Source organism: Urocitellus parryii, chromosome 4, assembly GCF_045843805.1.
Source record: "Urocitellus parryii isolate mUroPar1 chromosome 4, mUroPar1.hap1, whole genome shotgun sequence".
Taxonomy (NCBI): Eukaryota; Metazoa; Chordata; class Mammalia; order Rodentia; family Sciuridae; genus Urocitellus; species Urocitellus parryii.
In genome coordinates, this window is record NC_135534.1 from 104,648,769 (window position 1) to 104,672,267 (window position 23,499).

The window sequence follows — 23,499 nt, forward strand, 5'->3', positions numbered from 1 at the left end:
AGTGGGAGGGGGATGGAGGCACACAACCAGAACACAGGGAAGGTTCCGATGGGCCAGGTTCCGTGCCAGGCATTTCTACCTAGGACATCACTCTCACCCTCATCCTCACAATCATCGTGCCAATGAAGTGTCCCTGTCTCTGTTTTATAAATAAAGAGATGCCTGAAGATGTTGAGCTCTTGCGGGAGGTCACACAGCTCACTTGGTCAAGCCAAGGCTTTGGTTCTGGAGATGAGTCTCCTTCCACAGGTGCAGGGAGTCGCAGACGCGCCACACACCCGCACCCACACCCCCTCCTTCCTTTGAGTCATCCTTCTGTTCCCTTGGATACCTTCAGCAGGTTTCACGTAATATGGTTGTGGTGTGTTTGGCTTGATGGAATAGTGCTGTGTAATGGTTCTGAAAGTGTGTGCGTGTGTGTGTGCGTGTGTGTGCGCAGTGTGTGTTCTCCCTCCAACTTCATCGTGTGCTCCAAGTGCAATATTCTCTCTCCTATTTCTTTTCCTTTCCCTGCCACATGTCTGGTGCATGATTCTGCAAAAAAAAATATATTGGCACTCGGTACATGTGGCTGACTGACAGACATATATTTCAGCCTGCAAGTCCCACAGGACTCTAAATTGCCGCATGAGGTATTTGAATTAGAAGGGAGAGAAGAACTCACATTTATTAAAGGCTCACTCTTTCTCTTTAATTCCCAAGCAGCCTGGTGAGGAGGCATTCTGCTCCCACTCTGCAGATGGGGAAGCTGAGCCGTGCCCGTGGCCTCTGCCTGCATCCAACGGCAACAGGCTGCAGTTCTCACGGCCCCCTGCTCCTAAATGCCAGGATGTGACAGACGCCCATCTGGGTGGGCTGTTCTGGAGCAGACTGGGCTCCAAGGTAGAGGAAAAGACCAGCCGCCTTTGCAGAGCCTGGTATCCTGTGAGTTTTTCCTTTAATGGGAGGGGGAGTGTGCCACTGAGCTTTCCACACCTCCTCCCTGCCTGTCCCTCCTGCCACTCCTTGCTCTGGGGTGGGCGATGGCAGTTCCTCTTCCTTGGGGGGACCAGAGGGAGAGACATGTGAGAATAGGTCTTGCCCGGCTGTCTCTCCTCTGTATTTCTCCCCAGATGTGTGATGTTCTCAGTGCACCCTGCTGAGCAGAGCCCCAGGAAAGTTTCCCACACATTAGAGGGGTCAGTGGAGGGGGAGTGGGCAGCAGGGCACATGGGGGAGGAGCAGAGGGGGAGGGGTTGAGCTCAAAGCTAAGAACCAATAGATGGGTGGGAGTTGGCAGGCGGGGTGGGGGGGACAAGGGAGGATGGGCTCTACAGACTCTTCCTGTGTTCCCTTTTAAAATTATTTTGAGAAGTTAACATGGACTAGTTGTTTTGAGTTCAAAAATGTATACAAAGATCCAGAATGAGAAGGGCTTTTTTCTCCTACCTGGAAGCCACACAGGTGCCCTCTGAGGCACTGCCTTGCCTTTCCTGCCTCCCAACAGTGGGACCCACCATGGTTTCTCCAGACGAGGAATGACTGCCCCCCTGTACCCCATAGAGCCAGCTGGGCCTGACAAAGGGTTCTAGAAGAGTTCTGGGAGCAGGAAACTTAGATCCAAGCATTTCCAGAGACTTATAGATCCCCATGACCCGTTCTTAGGAAGGACCTGCTTTCTGACCTCCAATCACCCTCATCACCCCAAACCAGGAGTACCCAGGGGACCTGGCAAATCTTACGCCCCAAAGACACAGCCCACAGCCTTGGCCTAGTACTTTTAAACTGTTTTAAATTAGATCACCCTTGAGAGTGTTTCCTTGGGGACAACTTCCCCATCGCCTGGGGGTTCTGTGGTCTGTGCCTGGGGTTTCTAGACTGATAAGTGTCCTTCCCTTCACAGACCATAGGTACTTGTGCACTGGATGGTGCTGGTGTATCTGCCTTAGGTGGCCACTTGCCAGGGGCCGTCCCACCAGAGGGGCAGAGGCAGGGTGTGTGACATGGGGCCATGGTAGGCCACGCTCCCTGACTGGGCACCTACCTGATTTGTTCTTGTATTCAATGTCAAAGCCTGTAATGATGCTGTTCCCATCGAATCGCTGGGTCCATCGCAGGTTCATACTCCGGGCCTTTACCTCCCGGATCTCCAGCTCAGGGGGGTCAGGGGGCTCTGGAGTGCAGCAGGGAAGGGACAGAAGTGAGGATGGCGGCAGGAGCTTGGCCTCCATACTCCGCTTGGGGGTGATGTCATTAGTGGTCTAACCAGGGACCCTGGAGCTGGGGGAGGCCAGCAGCTGGGCTCAGAGGCTGAGAAGCCAGGTTTGGTCTCCTGCTTTGAGGCCTCTTTGCCTTGGCCCGGGAAAGGGCAGACCCCTTTTTCAGGGATTCCTCAGAGCTGAGGGCTGCTGCCCTCATCCCCCACCCCATGCAGAGCTCCCAACTTTTCTAACTTGAATTTTCCTTCCTGCACTTCCTCTAGGGGCACGTTCCCAGGAACCAGGTCCCCAACCCCTCCTGGAACCAGGAACTGATTGATTCTGTAGGGGCTGCAGCCCCTGCAAGTGGGTGCTTCTGAGGTGCCTGCAAAGGTCCTATCTCCCGACTTTGGGCTGGAGGGACGGGGCAGGAAGCTTTCCCACAAAGGCCATTTCCTGTCATCCCCCATCATGGTGCTGGAGACGCTCCCTGCTTTTCTTTTTTCCTTGGTACTGGGGATTGAACCCAGGGGGCTTAACCACTGAGCCACATCCCCGGCCCTTTCCATATTTTATTTTGAGATAGAGTCTCGCCAACTTGCTTAAGGCCTCACTAAGTTGCTGAGCTTGGCTTTTGAACTCACGATCCTCCTGTCTCAGCCTTCTGAGCTGCTGGGATTATAGGAGTGCGCCACCATGCCTGGCTGCCCCCTGCTCTTTGAGGTGGACTTGGCTGCAGGTTGCTGGCCCCTAGGGAGCAGACATGTGTCAGGAAGGTGGGCAGGGAAAGCACCTTGCACGGTGAGCTGGATCAAGCCCCTGTCCTCCCCGTACGAGTTGATGGCATGGCAACTGAAGAACACAGAGTCCCCACGGTCAGCTGGCTTGAGCTGGGAGATGGCCGGCAGGGGCAGGAGAGGGAGGAAATGGGGAGAGCCTTTTAGAGTCCAGCAACTGAAGGGGGCCACTCCAGGGGTATCAGCAAAGGATATCTTGTTCTGGGAGGGGCTTTGTCAAGTGCTTCTCTTCCCAGAATGTTCCAAGATAGGGAGTGTGGAGGGGTCCATGCAGGGAGGAAAAGGTCAAGGGTCCTAGGAGAGAAAGGGGAGCCCGTGGTTCCACAAAGGAGGGCTGAAGAACCCACATAGCTGATGGCTGAGGGATTGTTAGAGAGGGATGTGGTGAGATCGGAGGTAGAGATTCCTGGGTGGGACTAGAAATAGGCGGGAACGGCTAGGTACATTTTGGTGTAGGGAAGGGCTCCCAGACTCCCCATTTACCTCCTCTGGATACAGATTTGACATGGTGGGCTCCCCACTTTCAGAGAGTCAGGGTCCTTGGGGCCTGGGGCTGGGGCTGGGGCTGGGCACTCACCTTCAATGTGGAGACAACCTCATCGCCATTGTCCTTGGTGGCTATGGCATAGCGCATGACTCTGTCGGGGTCAATGACAGTGTCCCCTTTCTCCCAGCGGATGATGATTGGCCGCTCGCCACGCGCGGTGCAGTTCAATTCCTTGGAGTGGCCCTTGATGGCGATGGTGGTGTTGGGGTGGGAGGTGATCATGGCTGGGACTGGGGAGGGAAAGAGGTGCATGCCACGGTGAGGGTCTCAGGAGCAATCCCGGGGGAGGTGCACGTATTGCAAAAGCCCCGCCCACACTGCCCCATCCCCAGGCCCCTGGAGAAGGTCTGATAATGTGAGAGCCCTGTAGGGGAGCCTGTTTGCCTGTCCCTGGTCACTCTTGCTTCCATGTCTGGGATGCATAGCTCCCTCCTCACCAGGACTTCTTACATTCCCTGGATCCCTCTGGTGATGTCAGTTGACTTGGTTTCAAAATTATTTTACATGCACAAGATACATAGAATTAAAAGGGAAACTGGTTATTACAGAAATATGGTTATGTAAATATTAAAAATATTAAAAAGCAGACTTTAGATATTGTATATCACATATTCATGCTTCTCTATTACTCATGAAAAAAGATCTACCAGTCGGTCTTATAATTACTGTCTTATTTTACTGTGCTTTTGTGCTAGAGATGAGCACAAGTGATATTTTGAGATGTCTGCAACAAATGCGATCTGATGTGAAAATATCTGTGGATTTCTACTGGTGACAGTCACACAGACTGTACTGCTGTGGGTTGTGGCTGTTTTCAATGACAGGAAATACTAAATTTCAGTTAGAGGCTAGAGAATAGAAGATGTGCTCTCCCCACCCCCAACTCAAATTCGCCAGCCTCACCAAATCAAATTGTGGGAGGTCTCTGGACCAGGTCAGGACCCCTGCTCTGAACCTGGGGTCTCCATTTGTCTGTACAGCTAAAGCTTCTTTATTTCCATCCTGAGCTTTCCAACAAAATACCACGGTAAGCCCTTGAACGGCACCACCGCAACCGACAACCCTCAGCGACACTAACAGGGTCTCAGCTTCACCCCACCCTGTCCCATGTTCTGAGAAAGTCACCAAAAAGCCACCCAGGCTGGTCATCCACCCCTCCCAAAGCCCTGACCGGACATTTGTCAACCACTGGTCCCTCCTCTGGGCCCGAGCACCTGGCCAGCCACAGGAGGAGGGGAGGGACAGGGGAGACAGGACAGGAGCCCTCAGAGTCCTGTCCCCTTTCCTCTGTGCAACTCAACCAACACGCACTGAGCTCTTAGGCCATCGTGAGACAACTTGCAGGTCTTGGGGGTACATGTGACAATGAGTCAGGGTCCTTGCCTCCTGAAGGTAGACCCAATGCCTGGGGGCATCATGCACATTGGAGGCATGTGATGAGCGCTCACCCGGCTCAGGAGAAATTCTCTTGACTGGGGGCATCTGGGAAGGCACTATCCATCTGTCTCACAAGCATACATCGAGACCTACTATGTGCCAGGGCCTGTGCTGGGTTTGGGAGTCACTGAACAGGAGGAGGACGGCCTCTGGTGGCAGGGAGTCACCTTCCAGGGTGAGAACAGGCAAGGAACCAGTGGCCGAGTCAGGAATGGCAGTTGGCCGAAGGGCACCAGGCACGCCTGGGGACCTGAGATGAGGAGGACAGAGGCCTGGCACCCCAGGGAGGGGAACTGCCTGAGCAAAGGCTCAGAGACAGCCATCTCTAGGGCAGGCCCAGAAAGTGAGTGGTCTGATGCGACAGGGGGTGATCCTTGGGCTTCTCTTTTCCTCACCACCTTTCTGGGAAAACTTGCCGCTCAGAGTGCAGGTGCTCAGTAGCTCTTGTCCTGGGAGGGTGATCCAGAAACACGTCCTGGGCCGCAAAACCCAGGCACCTCCCACCCCCACATTCAGCAGAGGAGCCCTCCTCACACCCGGTTCTACAGAGCAGAGACCTGTCACCACAGCCCTGTCACTGGTTTGCTTGTGCAAGGAGCAAAAAGGGGCCTTGTCTTCTCTCTGCTCAGAGCTGGTGCTCTGCCCCTATTTCCTGGCACCATGTCTTGGCTCTGTCTCGGTGGCTGCCCCTTTCTTCCCAGTATTCTCAGGATTTCTCTCCTCTCCAGTTTTAAAGCCCTTCTCAGACAAAGTTCTTCCTAGCCGACTCTCCAGGGACATCTGATTTTTATGGACAAATAAGTCTTTGGAGAAAGGAAGGAAGCCGCAGGACTGGAAGGGTCTGACCTGCGACAGCAGCCAGGGGATAAGGGGGACATTTGGAACAGGTGCCGGGGGATGACCTTTCTGGCTCCCTGAAGTCATGCCATGCAGACAGCCACCCCCTCTGCTGTCTTGTCAAGCGGGATTGGATGTTGAGGCCGGGTCTTGGCCCCAGGTCCCAGCACATTCCCTAGCCCCGGCTCATCAAATAATGAAGCAGATAAATTTTATAATGCACAGCATTACACTAAGATATACAATAAAACGCGAAAGACAAATAACGAGGTGCAAGTTATAATGAAGAAAAAGCCTGCAGTCAGAGAAAGCAGTCAGAGACATCCGAGTATGAATTATTGACTAAGGTTTTACACTCTCAAGGATGTGCGGAGGAATATTTTTCCATCAAAGATTTGCATAATTCACTCGTATAAACCTGGGTGGAATATAGAGTGAGGTTTTACGTCAACAAGTCAGGCCTCGCATTGCAGATGCCTCCATTTTTACTGGAGGATGGAGATGCTGGGGCGTGGGGGGAGGCACAGGGCTGTTTCTGTTCCTCCTACAAGGAGCGATCCAAGGCTGGGATCTGACCCCTGGGTTGGTTAGGTCCTAAGGCTGTCCTGTTCTGGGGAGGAGAATCCTGTTCCTGGAATGACTGTGGAGCTGTGTGTGTGTGTGTGTGTGTGTGTGTGTGTGTGTGTGTGAGAGAGAGAGAGAGAGAGAGAGAGAGAGAGAGGAGGGTGGAGCGAGGGCCACCCTCAGCAGGGGTCAGCGTCTGAGAAAGGGCAAGAGAAGGAAGAATCTTTCCCGTTGGAGGACCTCACAGCTCTGCACCAGGGTGAGAAACTGGCACCTCTGTTCTGCTTTCCGAGCTCAGCCTGTAGCAACCTATCTAGGGCCTGTGTGGGAAGCATAAAGGTCCCTCTTGGTAGATGCAGCCTGGTGCTAGGAGACACAACTTGGCCAGTGGAACGGAAACCAGATTTCAGACCCCACTCACCGGTAGGATGTGGATCTTTGAGCAGTGCACAACTTGTGTATCCACACGTTAGTACCAATTCAGGGAACTTATCTTTCCTCTCAGGGTTATTCAGAGACAGGCATGTGGATAGAGAGAGGCAGCAGGATCCTGAGAGATCCTTTGTCCCTTAGTCCTGTATAACAACCCCACTTGGAGCCTGGGGCAGGCTCCCACCCTCTCTTTATGAGCTGCCCAGGCCATCCTTACCGCCCTGCAGCTCCGGACTAGCTCAGGGGAGCAGGCTATGTACAAGAGCTGGAAGAGCTTGGGGCCAGCAGACTTGAAAGTTCTAGCTCTGTCGGTACCAACTATGTGGCCTCTGTCACATTTAAGTCCACCTCTGCACCCCACAAGTCCACTTCTGCACCTCACAAGTTCACCTCTGAACCTCACAAAGCAGTGGTGAGGATGAAACGAGTGTATACATATAGAATGCCTGCCACTCGACCACGGGCAAGAAGCCTGGTTGCACAGCCACCCCCACAAGGCTCTCCTGCCTGCGCCTGTGCAGGAAAAGCATCAGATGTGTCTGTGGGCACCAAGCTCCTGGCTGAAGATGTCACTGGCTAGACTGTTTCACAGGGTCACAGCACCTGCACCAAGACCTGCTCTCCAGCCAAACGTGAGTTTGGGGCTCTGGAATCCTAGCTGCTCCGATTGCACTGCCCGTGTTAGACACCGGATTTTTAAAATGTAGGAAGAGAAAAAAAGAATGTAAACTGTCTCATTAATATCTTTTACATTGATTACATTTTAATATTTTAGAGAGATTGAGTTAATATTCTAGTCCCATTAATCTTACCTGTTTCTTTTTCACTGTTTTGAACATGGGACAACGGGAAGGTTTGAAATTCCGTGTATGACTTCTGCTACGGCTCTGCTGAATGGCACAGTATAGGTCATCCACTCTGACCCACCCTTCCCTTGACAAATGGAGAAACTGAGCTTGCCCAGGAAAGCGATTTGCTCAAGGTCACTTTGCTAGCAAGCATCAGTTTCTACTGTCATGTATAACTAAAACAAAACAAAAAGGAACCAGGTGTGATGGTGCACACCCTCAAGTCCCAGCTACCTGGGAAGATCACTTGAGCTCAGGAATTTGAGGCCCAACATGGGCAATGTAGTGAGACTCTATCTTATAAAAAACAATCCAACTCAGTTGGGAGGGGGTGGTACTCCACACTGGTGGCCACATTACTAATGGTGGGCGGTCAGGCCAGGCGGGCAGACCTACGTCCCATTTGTAGGACTAACAGTTATAAGCTCAGACTGCCCGTGAAATGTTCTGTCCTGTTCTAGACACTCACCTTGGCAGAAGACATTGACCACCTGGGCCTGGCCAGGAAGATGACCGGACTTCACGTGGTTCTAGAATCTGGGAATGTGGGGACTACAGGGAGTGAGGGGGTCATAGGCAAGGCAGAGGAGGGGGCCTCCTGTTAGGCCCAAGGAGGAATTTTCTAGTAGTTCCTGCTGTTTAGGGAAAGGACTGCCGTGTGGGGCAGCAGTTCTCTGTACCAGGGCTGGAAGACCAGGGAAGAGAAGAGCTGGGGCCTGGGTCTAAGCCTTTGTCTCTGGGTCCTGGGGGTGTCTGGGTCTCAGGGGAGAGGAATAATGGCCCTGGGGAAATGGCTGTTTAGGAGAGTGATCCCCATGACTCAGGGTACCCATCTCCTGGCATATGGGGGTCTTCAGTCCCTTGTCCTGGATAAGCAGCAGGGAACACTCCTCTGTTCTCCCTGCCCCACAGTCTTCCCACCAGCAAACTAGAACAGAGATCTCTCCACCATGCCCCTCCCTCCTCCAGGGTCTGTGGTCCTCTCCTGTGCTCTTGACTGGGGGCCTCAGCCCTCCTGGCTTTTGCACGGCTGAGCCCCAGGCAGCAGGTGCTGGCCCCGCTCTCCCTCTTCCCTGGCCTCGCCTCCTGCTCTGGGCCACGAGGACTCCCTGTTCCACTGAGCGGCAGTAATGAGCACCATGGGGCTTCCCTGAATGGAGACTTTCTGGGTGGAAGGAAGACCCCAAGGATTCCCTGGGAGGTGTTCATGTGCAGACACCCACCTGCTAGAGCATGGGTTCCGAGTCACAGTCCCATGTATGGACACACACACACACACACACACACACACACACACACACACATGCACATGGAGGCGGTGCACAGAACACAACCAATGAACAGTCTCCACTGCCATCCCCCTTACCATGAGCCCACATGCAGCGTCCCACAAACGACCTTGCAGGTCGATATCCCGATGTGGTGAATACCGGTTCCCACACACGAAGGCAATACCCCTGAGCACCCTTCCTCTACACGCTCATGTGTGTGCACACATACACATACACTTTTATAGTCCCTGTGTTACGGAGCGCTGGCCGTGTGCTCGCAGGGCTCTAAGCACTGTATGTGGGCGAACCCTGCTGAGGGAGGCCTGTGATTACTCCCCTGCTCCAAAGCCTGGGTCCCGGCATAGCTCTGTGGCCTCGCTGGTGTCCGTGATGCTCAGGATGGAGCGGGCAACAAGCCGGATGCCTTTGTCCCTTGGCTCATTTTCAAGGATTCCTCCCAACACCAACCATAAGGAGTAAGTGTTACTATCCCCATTTTTCACACAAGTAAACCAAGGCTTCTGAAAGGACAGGCGGTTCTTGCCCTGTAAGCTGTGGGCGCAGAGGCTGGAGGCCTGTTGCCAGCCATCTGTCTGCCCGCCTGCCCCCCACCCCCCACGATCTGGCAATGGGAAGCAGAATTTGGCTGTGGTCTCCCTGTGGCCCGGCAGCCTCAGCAGGTGATTCCAGGGTGGATAGCAGGGACTGCAGCCTTAGGGGCCCAGGTAGGGCAGCTGGGGGGTGGGAGGGGACTGTAAGCACAGGGTGAGTGTGCATGGAAAATGTTGATGACAGCCATGCGGGCAGTGCCTGCTCCCACAGGACGCAGGAGGCTTTAACCAGGCCAACTTGGTTGTCTCCTGCAATGTGACTCAATTAACAACCAGGTAACATGAATTTCTCTGTACAAAGCTGGGTGTTGGGGAGGGGGACTTCCCGTGGCCTTGGGAGCTGGAGGGGCTGGGCATAGGAGCTGGTGAGCCTCCCCTTGGGTGGGGGGTGGGACTCTCCGGGGTCCCCGGTGAGTCCCTGGGTGAGGCAGGCCCGTCTCATTTAGAGCTTTACAGCTTTTCACACAGTGTTCTGCATTGTAAGTGGCCAAACTGTGGCAGGGGGCAAAGCAGTGTCCAGGCGACTACCGGGGACACCCCACATTGCGAGCAGACACTCTCTGGAATCCCCCATGGGGCATGCCCTAAGGGCACAGTGCCTGTCTCCAGGGTGGGACTGTGAGCCTCCCAGGGCAGCTGCAGCCACAGCCTGGGAACCAGCTCCCATCCGTGGAAAGGGGGCTCCCAAGCACCAGCACCAGACACCCTGCCCAGGGCTGCTGTCCACTCACACCAGGGAGGACTGGCCAACCAGGCTCCGGCCATTGCCTTAGGTGGCAGAAATCCCTGGTCTCTTCCTCCTGGTTCTGTCCCCTCTGTCCGGTGGGGCCTTGTTGGTGGGAGCCCCAGCGAAGGCAGCAGGGCTGGGGAGGCGCCGCCCCTCCCCTCAGTCCAGGCCCTCCCAGGGCCGCAAGCAGAGGGGAGAGGAAATCAATTTCAGAAACAAGACAGTTGTCAGAATCCGATGTAACTGGTTCCCGTCTGTGAAATTACTCGCAGGCCGGCTCCTGTCACCCCCGAGGTCCTGCCCGGACCAGCTGCTATTTACATTTTAATTTGATGTGAGAGGCTGATAGATTTTTAAAAGACCATGAGACAGCTCTGCCGCCTCACTTACCCCCGGCAGCCACGCACTTTCCCACCAACCCCTAGGCCTGGAGGTGGAGTCCTGGGGTCCCCAGACACTGCCCTGGGGATGACGAACCCTGGGCCTATGTAGACCCTGGTTCCTCAGCTTCTCCCTTCCTCTGAGGTCCCACCCCCTGAGAGGGTGGAGCCTGCTCCTTGCAGTTTAAAAAGCACTTTTGCAGCAAGCTTTATTTATGTTAAGGAGGTGGCCTAGGGCCTATTATCCCTGCCATCATCAATGAAGAAATGAAAGCTCAGAGAGGTTAAGTGATTTGTCTGAGGTTACATAGCTTAGTGACAACAGCAAGAAGACAGAGTCCCATGTCCCCTGACAATTCACAAGCTCCTTTTTCTTTAGTTTTAGCTCAGCCTTCTCTTGCCTATTTTTCCCTCCCTCCTGCTGTGGATGAATCTTGGGAGAGGTACAGAGGGAGGCTGAAAACTAGAGTGGGCAGCTGGGTCTGGGGCAGGAGTAGGGTCAGGAAGCCAGGCTCCCTGGGTGCCTGTCTGCCTCCCTTTCTTCCTTGGTGATGGGAGCTCAGCTGGTGTTTCTGACAGTCCCCAAACCACCAGGGAGGGAAGCTCTGCGTTGAATACCCAGAGAAGACAGCAGTGCGAGTGGGAAGGGGACGTGGAGGGAGCAGGAGGAGGATACCATCAGCATTGGGAGGGGCTGACATCATGCATGAGAGGCCAGGAAAGTCACCTTCCACGGGGCACGTCCTTACCGGTGTGCTAACACAGCGCGAGGTTGATCTTACTGAGGACTCGCTGCGTCCACACACTGTTCTGAGTTCTCAAACATGCTCCGGTGCACTAAGCACTCACAATAACCCTATTTCTATTCCCACTTTATACTGGGGAAACTGAGGCTTAGAGAAGCAAATAGTCCAAGGTCACATGGCTGGTGAGTAGCAGAGCCAGGGCCTGACCCAGGGTGTCTGAGGTCTCACACACTGTGACACTGGTCAAAGGACAGCAGACACTGGAGCAAGTGCCAGGGAGTGGGAGCGCCGGAGCCGAGCTCACGAGAGAGCTGCAGGCTGGCTTGGGGATAAAGGCTGGGCCCCGGAGTTGGGGGTCCAGGGGTGAACTCTCTCATCTGGATGGGCTGTGTAGGGGGTGGAGGAGGTTCTCAGGCCCAGCTGTACATGAGAGCCACCTGGAAGTTTTGAGAGATACTATGGCACAGATGGCACGTGCAGAGGCTCTGGTTTAAGGGGTCCCGGGTGGGCCTGGGCACCTGCATTCCTTAGGAGCCACCTCCACCTCCACCTCTAGGAGGTTCTCACTGCTCTGGGGGAAGCGCCACAGGGCTGGGTGTTCCCTCTTCATGCCCTCTGGTCTTTCCCCTGCTCCAGCTGGGTCAGCCCCAAAGCCAACAGATTGGGAGAAGGCAGCAAAGTCCTGGGATTCTTCACTGTCCCCAGGGAAGGGTCTTTGCTTTCTCAGGAAGTTCTTCTGGAAGCCTAACTGAAATCTCTTCAGGAGTCTCATAGAGCTTTTCGTTAAAAAGTCCACTTTTGGTCTGCCGAACCTCGTTCCTGGGCCTCCTCTTCTTTGCCCTAGGAAGAGGCTTTTCCTGGAAACAACGGGTGCCCTGGAGCCTGCGAGCTCTGCCAACCCACCTTGTCAGGGGAGAAGGCAGCCCCTGGCTGGGCTTGCAACTGCTTTTGTTTCTGGAAGGATTACAGGCAGCCCTGAGAGGTGAGTGGGCCCCTCTCCCCGGCCCAGCACACTCGCCTCTCTCCCCCCAAAGGCTTGTGTCTCTGCTCCTTGTTAACAAGCTCCTGACAAGGACGGGAGCCTGTTTGGCGGTGTGAGATAAGCCGCCACAAAGGGGCCTTGTGGGCACGAGGGGTGCCGGGCCTGGGGTGGGTGGGAGAGGCTTTGCTCAGCCTGGGTGGTGGCAGCCCTGGGCTTCCCCTGGGAAAGGCTGGGGGGGGGGGAGGCGCTTCTGGTGGCTGCTTTGTTTTCCCCTTCTTAAAGAGCCAGGGCTGTGGCGTTGTTAATTTGATTGCACCCACTTCGGTGTCTTGTCTCCCCTGATTAGCCAAGCTCCACCTGAAGCATGAGATTAATTCAAATTGCATGGAAGCAATCAGCCTCATCTCTGAGAGCCAGTGGGGAGGTGCCTGGGGAGCTGGGGGCTCGGGGGACCCTGGCTGTCCACTGCCTGAGTACTCAGGGATCAGAACTAGCAGGACCACAGAGCTGTGAAGGGAACAGGGCTGGGGAGCACAGGACCTCAGAGACTTGGACCACAGACCTGTCTCTGCTGCATGGTGGGCCCAGCTGAGACCCTTGGACTTGGCTGGGCCTTACTTTGTCCAGCTATAAAATGGGGCCAGTCCCTTCCTGGAGTGGGAGGGGGGTTGTTCTCCAATGAAGGTGGGGATGGGGATTTCTGCCTGCTTCTCATCCTCTATTTCCCTGAGAATGTTGGGAAAATGATAGTAATAATAACAACTAACATTTACTGTGTGCTTATTATGTGCGTGTGCCAGGGTTAATGCTGTTCATGAAATAGCTCATTAAAACCCCTCCTTCCAAGCTCTGTAGGGCAGGAGGCTTTAGAGATAAAAGATCATCTGATCATTAGAATCCTTTCAGAAACAGAAGGAGGTGGGCCGTCTTTCTTTGATCACTTGGGGAAGGTACTTCCGGGTCATCACTGTGAATGGGGTCAGCAAACTTTTCGGTAAAGGGCCAGATAGTGAATCCTTGAGGCTTCACGGGCCTCAGGTCTCTGGCATGACTACTCAGCTCAGCTGTCACGCCTCCAAAGCAGCCGTAGAAGTGGACAGAGGATGTGAAGAGGGAGACGGCCCTGTGGTGATGGGGGCAGAGACCAGACGTGTCTGTGGTCAAGGAACGCTCAGGACTTCTGGCAGCACCAGGAGAGCCCTCCTCCGGAGCCTTCAGAAGAACACGGCCCTACAGACACCTGGATGTCAGCCTTCAGACTCCAGAACTGTGGGAGAACAGGTTCAAGTTGTAGGCCACCCAGCTTGCAGGCCTTTGTTTCTGTAGCTGGGGAAACCAAGGCAGGGATCCGGCAAGTCTCGAAGGTTCTCAGTGCTTGGTGCCCAGAGAAGGTGGCCGTGGCTCTGCTCTGTGGAGTCAGAAGGGCTTCCTAAGGTGCCAGGTGGTATGGGCTTTGCTCTCCCAGCTGTGTGGGGAATTTAATCTGCATCCACTCCCGGCCCCAAGGGCCCTGGCTGGCAGAAGGCAGGAAGCTCAGAGTGTGCAAAGACCACCCCGCCCTGCCCCTAATCCCACCTGCAGCCCTGGGTACAGGCAGAGCAGCTGCTCCATAGCTACCTGATGAATGGTACGCCAACTGGGCCACCCTGCCCCATCTCAGTTCTCTAGACCTGAGAGGCCCAGAGGGCGGGGCAGGGTGCTTTCTGGGGGAATCTGTTCCCAACTCAGGACAGGACACCTGCCAGTCACATGTGAGTGGCGAATCACCTTGGTTGGGGCCTTGGGGTCATCGGGCCAGTGCTCAGCTCTAGGGAGAGTGTCTACTTGCCTCAGGGTGTTCCCTGTCATCTCTTGGCCACAGCAATCCTGCCACCTCTCCACGCCTCCACCCTGTCTTCCTCATCTCTCAGCCTCAAGCCCTTGACTCTCCCGGCTTCCTCTGTCTACCCATCGGGGCCTGATATTTGTTCCTTCAAAATGGCTCTTAGAGTCCTGCTTCCTCTCCACCTCTCCTGCTCAGGAGCCTGTTGTCATTCCCACTACCTAGTCCGTCATGCCCAGACTTCAGTGCCGTTCTCCCATCCAGCCCCAGCCCTCATCCCTAGCTGCCACCTTCTGGTTTGGTGCTTGTTCTTCTTGCCACCTCTCATGGGAGCTTCGCACCCCAGGGCCTTTGCTCAGACTGTCCCTCTGCCTGGAGGCTTCCTTTCTTCCCCTGCCGATCCAAATCTACCTACCCTTCAGGCTCAACTCATGGTCTCCTGCCTCCAGGAAGTTCTGCCCTGTCTGTTCATTCTGGGGTTTTCCTTCTCTAACCCAATGTCAAATGCAGATAGTGCCACCACACTTAGCCCGTGGCCTTGCCTTTTGTCCTGGAGGAGAGGACAGTGGTTTAATTTTGCCTTGCTGCCTTGTGGGCTGCTTGGGTAAGGTTTGGGTGTGTGTCCTAAGGGTTCTTGTGCTTGAGTTTCATCCCCATTGTGAGGACTCAAGAGGGTGGAAACTTCATTTGACTGTGGTGTCTAGAGGGGGGCCTTTGGGGAGCGATCAGGAGTGGATAAGGTCGTCAGGCGGATCCCCCATGACTGAACTCAGGTGGCTTTATGGGAAGAGAGACCAGAGGACAAACACACAGGCACGCCCGTGTGAGCCCGTCTGCACCCACATGCACATGCTGCCCATCTCGCACCGTGTAATGCCCTGAACCACCGTGGGACCTTGCCAGTAGGAAGGTCATCATCACCAGTTCTAGCCCCTTGACCTTGGGCCTCCAGAACCATGAGCCAAAATAAATCTCTCTTTTTTAAGAGTCACGGAGACTGTGACATGTCAATAACAACAGCAAAGAGGCAAAGTAGACCTTGACACGTGCTGGACCTGTGGGCCACGCAGGAACACCATGCTCACTGCTTGGCTGACGTGACAATTTATTCTGCCACCTCCGTCAGATGGGTGTCGATCTAACTGGGGAGCAGCTCTAGGCTCCCCAGGGAGGGCAGTGTTGGGGGTTCTGTCATGCCGGCATCTTCCTACCTACTAAACCTGGCCACCCAACCATGCCCCCGGCTGTCTTGCTGGGCGTGTTGACTGGCACTGCTACCCCGAGTGACTTGCACGAGGCACACCATGCTGTTACCCTCTGATCTGCCCTGAATGATGCCTTGAAGCCCACATCCGCTTGGAAATTCCTCAGGGCTGTGGTCGGGGGCAGGGGGGATTTCAGGGGGGACAGGTGATAATGTGCTTTACACCATCAAGGTGGCCCAAAGCCTCTAGGAGGGAGAGAAGGGCCCAGATGAGGCTCCTGGGGACAGACACATGAGGTTCCTCTCATTGATCTCTTCAGTAAAGCCTCCCTTGCCTGTTGGGCCTGGTTGCTATGGAGATGAGAAGGCGTGGGCAGGATGGGGGACTGTCCCATAGGGAGACGATTCACTCTACCTTAAAGCCTCTGCACACGGTGCTCTTTGGGGCTAGTTTGGGATGTGCTGTGGAGCTCCAGTGGTACTCTGGGGGCACGAGGCCGGCGCGAGCCCGTGTTTTGTTGGTTCAGACTCATCTTCGCCTTTCCTGTGACCCCCTGAATGGCCGGAGCTGCAGCCTGAACACCCGCTCCTAGCCACCATCAGCTCAGTAGAATGTGACCCACTTGTTGAGTTCGGTCAATGCTTAGTGGGTGAGGGACAGTGACAGGAGGGTTGCGACCCCCTGAACAGAGGTGCAAACCGAGTCCAGGGAGAGGGGGTGGCGGGTCTCAGTTACCTAGGGTGCCGTGGGGGACACCAGCAGGAGAAACGGCTCCTCACTCCCTGCTCAGGCCCTTTCTGTCCCCTAAGTGAATGACATGTTTTGACCTTCCAGGGTCCCGCGGTGGCCAGGGCTGGCCTGGGCAGGCACAGGGCTGCAGATGCCCTGGCCAGGGCTCTGGAAGGTTTGCTGACTCCTCCTTTGCCTCTGAAGGAGGCGCAGTGGGGAGCCTGGCCTGCTAAGAAGCTCTGTCTGGCCTCTCTCCTCCCCTCTGTTTGATGAAGGAGATAGAGTGTTGTTCCTTACTCCATGAAGTCTGAAAATCAATAAGGCCAAAAGCCAGCTGGATAATCATCGCCATGGAAATCACAACAGTGCTCCTTCCCTCTCCCCCTCCCTCCTCCTTCAGCAGCTGGGGGGAGGCCCCTGCTGGCTGAGCAGACACCCTGGTGTGGCATAGGCCAGCACAGGGTCCTCTCGGCCACCCTGAGGCTGGGCAGGTGAGGTTGACCAATGACCATCGCCTGGGAGGAGAGGGAGGTAACAGCCCCTCAATTCCACAGCTGTGGTGGGGGCCAGCAGGCTCAACTTTCCGCCTCGGCCCCTGTGCCCTGCTCACCACTGGGCTTCCCTGCCTCCTTCCCACTGTTTGCAGACCCAGCTCCACTACTCCTCACCCAGTCAGAGCGGCTCAGAGGGCCAAGGGAAGAGCCCAGGTGGTGGATTACGGTGCCAGCTGTTACTAGGCCAGTCCTGTGGGCCAGGGGGCCAGTCAGTCGCTCAGTCCCTGGCACACAGTGCCAAGTGGGCAGAGGCCTGTGCCATGCTACGTGCCAGGGGCGGGAATTCCCACACAGACCCAAGAGGCTTCACTCTGGTGAGGAGACAGAACCTATCACACAGGAAAGCCTTGTGCCCATTTCTTGGAATCTCTGTGCCTCAATTTATCATCGGTGCTGTAAGGGGCCTTGTGTGGGCCATACCCATCCAAACGTCCTGGCTCCATCTACTTGCCTTCCCTCAGGTGGAGGGTCATCTGGTGGTGGGGCCTGTTGGGGAGGACAGACTTTGGGGGAGGTCTGAAAACCCTGGAAGCAGTTCAAGGAGGGAATTCCCTGGGTACCAGAGCACAGAAGGGATTTGTGGGCTCTGGGTGGCCATTTCCTTTATCCATAGACTCCTTGCCTTGTGGGTGGAGCAGGGACCCAGTCACCCAGGTCTAAGGAAGGTGCTACTCCGATCTGACAGAGGCGATTCCATTGGGCAAACTGGAAATCAGGACCAGCTCAGTCAGCAGCTACAGTTGTGTTTTCTAAGGCTTTGCATCCAGACCTTGGTACCTGCCCATGGTCAGCCATAGCAGGTGACCTGGTCCACTCCTGTCCAAAGGCTCCTTCCCTCTTCCACTCCCACGAGAGTTTGGCCTGTCTCCTCGCTCTTGACTTCCTGTGACTTGCAGGGGTGTGTGCTTGCTGAGGCTCTTGGATCTCATTTTAATTGGCCTGACATTTTGCTAAACAAACAAATCAAAACTCAAACCAAACAAAGAGCCCTCATGGGTTTAATTGGCCGTGGGCTTTGTCTGTGGCCCAATCACTGGAGCCTTCACAAGGGTGAAGGGGACTCTGGGGACAGTAATGAGACCTGTCTAATAAGGCAACCTGCTGGACAAGGGAGCTAGCAGGTCCCAGGAGGCACTGCCACGAGGTGGTGGCATCAAAACAGCCAGCCCCCTTCTACCCCAGATGAAGCCGCTCGGCTTTGTACCTGCCTCTCACTGAAGAATTCTCTTTGAAGATGCTTTATTTTTTTCCTCATGTGTCACTTAGAGGAGGAATTGCCTCCTCCTCCTTTTGGTCATTATCTCTCTTTTAAAATATATATTTAAAAGGGAGATAAAAGGCAACTCTGTGGATGTGGTATTTTCTTCTGTTAATTACATTTATTTTCAACCAAGTTCTGGGAGGTGGTCTGGTGCCCTGAAAAGATACACATGCTGAAGAATCAGAGCCTGTCTGAGGTGGAAGGGGCCTTGGGTCAGCTGGGACTGGATTCTAGTTCAGGTCTCTTATTGTACAGATGAGGAAACCGAGGCCCAGAGAAGGGAAGGGACAGCTTGTGAATGCACAGCCAGAGTCACAGAGCCAGGATCAGCAGCCAGTCCTTGGACTCTCAGCCTGTGCTCTTTCTTCCCAATCCTGGAGATAAGTTCTGGTCTCAGCTGGGGCTACTCTACCCAGTGACCCTGATCCAGTATCTTCAGTTCCCTGAAAAGGTGCTATTGCCGGCCAGCCTCACAGGCAGAGTGACAAGTACCGTGCACAGGGTGGGGGGACCCGCAGCATGCTCAGTACTCATGAGCTTAGTCCACACCAAGACTCTGGGGTCAGGCGGGAGTGGGGGCCAGTTGGGCCTGGTTGGTTGTCAGCAAGGATGTCCAAGGACTTGTGAAACTTCTTTCCCACTCTAACAAACCCCTAGGGCCTTAGGATGGTAATTCCAGGGGTTAACTGACTAGACTAAGGAACACCTAGGGACTGGTAGAGCATCATTTTTGAGTGTCTGTGAGGGTGTTTGCAGAGGAGATTGGCATGTGAGTTGGTGGACTGATCTGCCCTCTTTATGGGCACCATCTAATCAGCAGAGAACCCAGAGAGAACAAAAAGGCAGAGGAAAGCAGTTTCCTCTCTTTGCAGGGGGTGGAATGCTCCTCTTTGCCAGTCCTTGAGCATTAGGTCTCCTCCGGCTCTCTGGCCTTTAGACTCCAGGACTTGTCCCAGGGGTTTTCTGGTTCTTTGGCCTTTGGCCTTGGACTGACTATACCATTGGCCACACTGGTTCTGAGACCTTTCCTCTCGAACTGAGTCCTGCGGCTAGCATCCCAGGGTCTCCAGTTCTCAGACAACTAGTAGGACTTCTCATCTTCCATAATTATATAAACCAATTCCTCTAATAAATACCCTCTAATCAGTCTATCTATCTATCTATCTATCTATCTATCTATCTATCTATCTATCTATCCATCCATCTATCTAATCCATCCATCCCTCCCTCTCTCCCTTCATCCTATTTATCTACCTACATCCCATTAGTTCTGTCCTTCTGGAGAACCCTGCCTAGTTTAGGCCCTGAGGAGGTTCTGTATGGGGATAATTCTCTAAGAACCAGCTTTGGAATCTCAACCCCCACCAGACCTTTGGGTTCCTAAAACTCTGGTTTGCAGCCTGGTCTCAAAGTTTGCTCAACACAAGAAGACCCTATGTAGCTCCCAAAGCCATAGCATCTCACATTTCATTCTGCCTGTCCATCCTCCCCTTCACTCTCTGCCAGACACCCCGACCTCTTATGTTACCATATGACATTCATGGCCCTTCCTGCCGCATCACCTCACTTGTGCTATTTGTTCCTCCCTGGATTGGCATGACCTTCACCTTTATTGGCTCATCTCAGAATACTTTTTGTCCCTTGAGCCCTACTGTGAAGCTTTTCTTGACACCCTTTATACACCCCCAAAGGTAAAATTCATGATTCCATCCCTGATTATTCTTTTTCTGCTGCTGAGGAAACCCAGGGACTCTCGAATGGTGGCAAGTGTTCTAGTCCTGAGCCACACCCCAGCCCTGATTCTTTTTGAGTCTGCTCATTGGTAGTTTTTAAGGCACTTATCATTTGTGTATTATAGTTGTTTTGGGTTATATGTCTATTTCCCTCTATAATTCTAAATTCCTTGAGAAGAACAACCCTGAATTACTTTAAGCTAGGTTTCCAGCACTGAAACCAAATGATTGCTAACAATTACTCAATGTGTATTTTGTGCTAAGTACTAATTGCTGTAAGTACATGGTCTCATTTATTTATTTATTTGTTATGCTGGGGATCAAACCCAGGGCCTCACACATGCTAGGTAAGTGCTCTACCATGAATCAAGCCCCCAGTCCCTCATTTAAACCTTACCAATGAGTAAAAAGCACAAATGTTCCTCGACTTACCATGGGGTTACGTCCTGATAAACCCATGACCAGTGGAAAACATCTGAAGTTGAAAACGCACTGATTACACCTAACCTAGTGTGAATGGCAGAGAGTGAAGGGGAAGATGGGTGGGGAGAACAGAAGGGAGGTGCTGTGGGCTCTGGGAGCCAGCCGACTGAGCTTCCCACCTTCTGAAAGTTCAGAGAGGCGTAAGGCCTGGTGAGGTGGAGCTGCTTTGGGCCAAATCTTCCCTGCGTGTTGGAGGCAAGCCTTCAAATTGGCTCTGCAAATGGCTGGCTCCAGGTACCCTGTAGAATTGCTCAGGCTGCCCAGGGTCTTCCAGGACAGCGTGGACAGGAACTGGGGAGAGGGTGTGGGAAAGGGCACAGTTGGAAGGCAGCTGTGCAGGAAGGTCTGGGAGGGAGCCAGGAGCCTGGTGCAGAGAGAATGAGAGGAAGTGCTGAGAGACGCCATCACAGGGGCAGGTGGACCCGGACCTGCATGTGAAAGAGCAGATGTGGGAGGGGAAGTGCCTGGGTCTTACTGGGGAGAGAGAACTGAAGTGGGGTGGGGGGAAGGTGGGAGGGAAATGGACCAGATTCTGCCCTGACTGATTAGTGCTGCAGGAAATGCCTGCATTCCCCAAAGGGCAGAGGGTGACACGCATGTGTGCGTGTGTGTGTGTGTGTGTGTGTGTGTGTGTGTGTGTGTGTGGTGGGAGGGGCTCACCAGGAGGCCCTGGATTTATAACATTCGTGCTCTCCAAATACTTCAGCATCTCCTCGCTGCTGCCTGGTTGGGAAGATGGATGGCAGAGGCTTGTCCAGACCCCCAGGACTTCAGGGACAGCCTGACACCAAATGGGTCTCTTCACGCACAGCCCACCCGCTGACCCTGCATCCTCTGCCACCAGAGTCCCCTCATCTCTACAGAAAAACCACACGCCACAGAACAGCAGCCACACCTGCTCAGTGAAGCCTCTAACTTCAAGAAAAATAGCAAAGACAGAAAAAAAAGGAAGAATCTGCTGCGAGGAGTTGAGACTCATCCAGCTGACAGTGGGGAGATAAGGATCAAATACCCAGGACGCTCCAGAGGTGCCTGCTCTTCTCTGCTCTCAGAATCAGCCAAGCTCTCCCTGGCGGAGGGATGTAGATTGATTGCCTGGTTTTATTGAGGACAAAGTGCTTTTTGATAGTGTGAGGGAAGCGGCTCCCCAGGGCGGGGATTCCGGCTCAGCTCGGAGCTCCCTGAGCATCGATCGCCAGCGGGCTTCCCTGTGTGTGCGGAGCAGAGCGCGGGCGCTGGGAGTGATGGGGAAGCCACCGTGGTTGAAGGGGGAAACTCCGGGGAGGGCAGGCTGGACCTCGAGTGGGCACTTGGTCAGCCGTCTCCCGAGAGGCTCTGGAGGGATGGCCAGGAAGAGTGGCCACTGGTGGCTTGGTCTATGGTGCAGCTTCCACACGATACGGCTGCTTATCACATGTCACTAGACTCCTGCTCGACACAAGGCAGAACCCCACCTTATCATGACCCCGGTTTTGTAGATCAGGAAGGTGAGCTGCCATGAGACCAAGTGTGCTCATCAAAGTCACACAGTGACCAAGTCACAGCCCCCAGATCCATACATGGTGGGTGAGACGCTACGGCTCAGGTGCTGACCTCTGCCTGCCAAGGTGCACAGTCCCAGACACAGGGCCAGATGACACTCTGTTCCTGACATGATCCTACATAGACCCTGCCGTGTGTAAAGGGACAGGCTGGCTCAGTAGGAATGGCTCTGTGACTCTAACAGAATCCTAGCATATAAATGGTGGCTTTCCAACACCTTTGAGGCCAGCTCTGAGTACGGGGATTAGAAGCCATAGAAGCAGCACCAAATGGAGGTAAGTTGTACTGCTCCAATGGCTTTTTCAAAGCATCTTCCCCTTTCCATCATAAGCTCCTGTGTTATTCATAATTATTTTGGGAGGCAAGTAGGCTGGGATTGAACCTCTAGTGCCAAGTGAGGAAACTGGAGCACAGAGAGATGAAATGACTTGCCCAAGGTCACACAGCTCATTTAGTAGATATGGAATTGGAGCCCAGGGTTTTTCTCCTACGTTGTCTGCATGGTACTTTCCTTTCTAAGCCACAAAGGGTTGTATGCATGGAGGTGGTATTAAGTAACAGAAATACTTTGGCATAGGTATTCAGAGTGAATTGCCAACCTACAGGTCATAGTAAATGGGATGGCTTACGGTATTTCAGCACAGAAAATCATGAGCTTATCAGAACTGGGGGTGGGGTGTGTTGGGGCCATTCAGGCTTAGTGCTTAGTAATGCCACATGTCACTAGGCCCTTGGACAGTCCCAAGCCCACCTTGGAGGAGGCATCTTTCCTATCTCCCCTTCATAGATGGACCAGCCAGGGAGAGCGCAGAGATGGCCTTGGCCTGAGATCGGGGTGTGGGGAGGGTGTATGGGGCAGGACTCACTCTTGACAGTGAGGAACATGGACTTGCTGATGTCGGTGCCCACGCCGTTGCTGGCCTGGCAGAGGTAGTAACCGATGTCCTCTTCTAGGACGTGGCGGATCAGCAGGGAGCTGTTGGGCAGGATCTGGATGCGGCCGGTGAGGGGCACTGGGTGGTACTGCTGGGGGTTCCCACTCCCTGGAAGGAGGCAGAGGTTAGGAGGGCTGGGTCTTTGCTGGGAAGTGAGCTGGGTTGGATGGGGTGCCTTAAGAATGAACCTGATTTTCTCTTCTTTTTTTTTTTTTTGCAGTGCTGGGGATTGGGTTGTGGCTCAGCAGTACAGCACTTGCCTAGTGTGGGCAAGGGCCTGGGTCTGATCCCCAGCACCACATAAAAATAAATTAAAAAAAGGTATTGTGTCCAACTACAACTAAAAAATAAAAATATATATAAAAAAGAGTGAACCTGACACCTTTCTTTTGCTGATCTAGGGCCACATTGTAGCAAAGATGCACCATCCCCAAGTGCTAGAGCCACACAGCTCCTGGGGGGCAACAGGAAAGACCCTCAGAGAGGTTGGGTCCTGCCCCAGCTCTGCAAGCAGATGAGGTGGGGACATGGGTTCAGCAGATGCCACCTTGCCACTGAGCTTCCTTGGGGTGCATTCCTGGGAGAGGAAGATAAAGTAACCTTTGGACAACTTGGCAATAAGCAAATACAGGACTGAGTCCTCAAATGGCAATTCCTGGTTCATGGCAGTCGACCCAGGAAAAAAAGGCCAGCTGTCCTTCTATGGGGGCTTTGGGTCAGTATGGACACAGCCTAGGATGTGGGCCTTACTCAGACACTGAATGTGTTCTTGGGATGAAGTTGAGCTCTAAGAAGGACCAAAATCCCAGAATAGATAGAGTGGTGAAAAGCCAGGCGTGGAGACTCTGGGACCCTGGGGTGGACAGGGCAGGGTGGGAT

The 23,499-nt window shown here is 54.0% G+C and overlaps 1 protein-coding gene across 1 annotated transcript in view; it reads right to left on the reverse strand.

Annotated features, from left to right (window-relative positions):
- Positions 1-23,499, reverse strand: part of Dscaml1 (DS cell adhesion molecule like 1) — a 318,732-nt gene that overhangs the window by 41,175 nt on the left and 254,058 nt on the right. Inside the window, exons 11-14 of the mRNA XM_026396351.2 lie at positions 22,552-22,728; positions 3,552-3,751; positions 2,971-3,067; positions 2,024-2,152 (exon numbers count right to left, since the gene is read on the reverse strand). Coding sequence (XP_026252136.2) covers positions 2,024-2,152; positions 2,971-3,067; positions 3,552-3,751; positions 22,552-22,728 — 603 coding nt within the window. The remainder of the gene's footprint in view (positions 1-2,023; positions 2,153-2,970; positions 3,068-3,551; positions 3,752-22,551; positions 22,729-23,499) is intronic.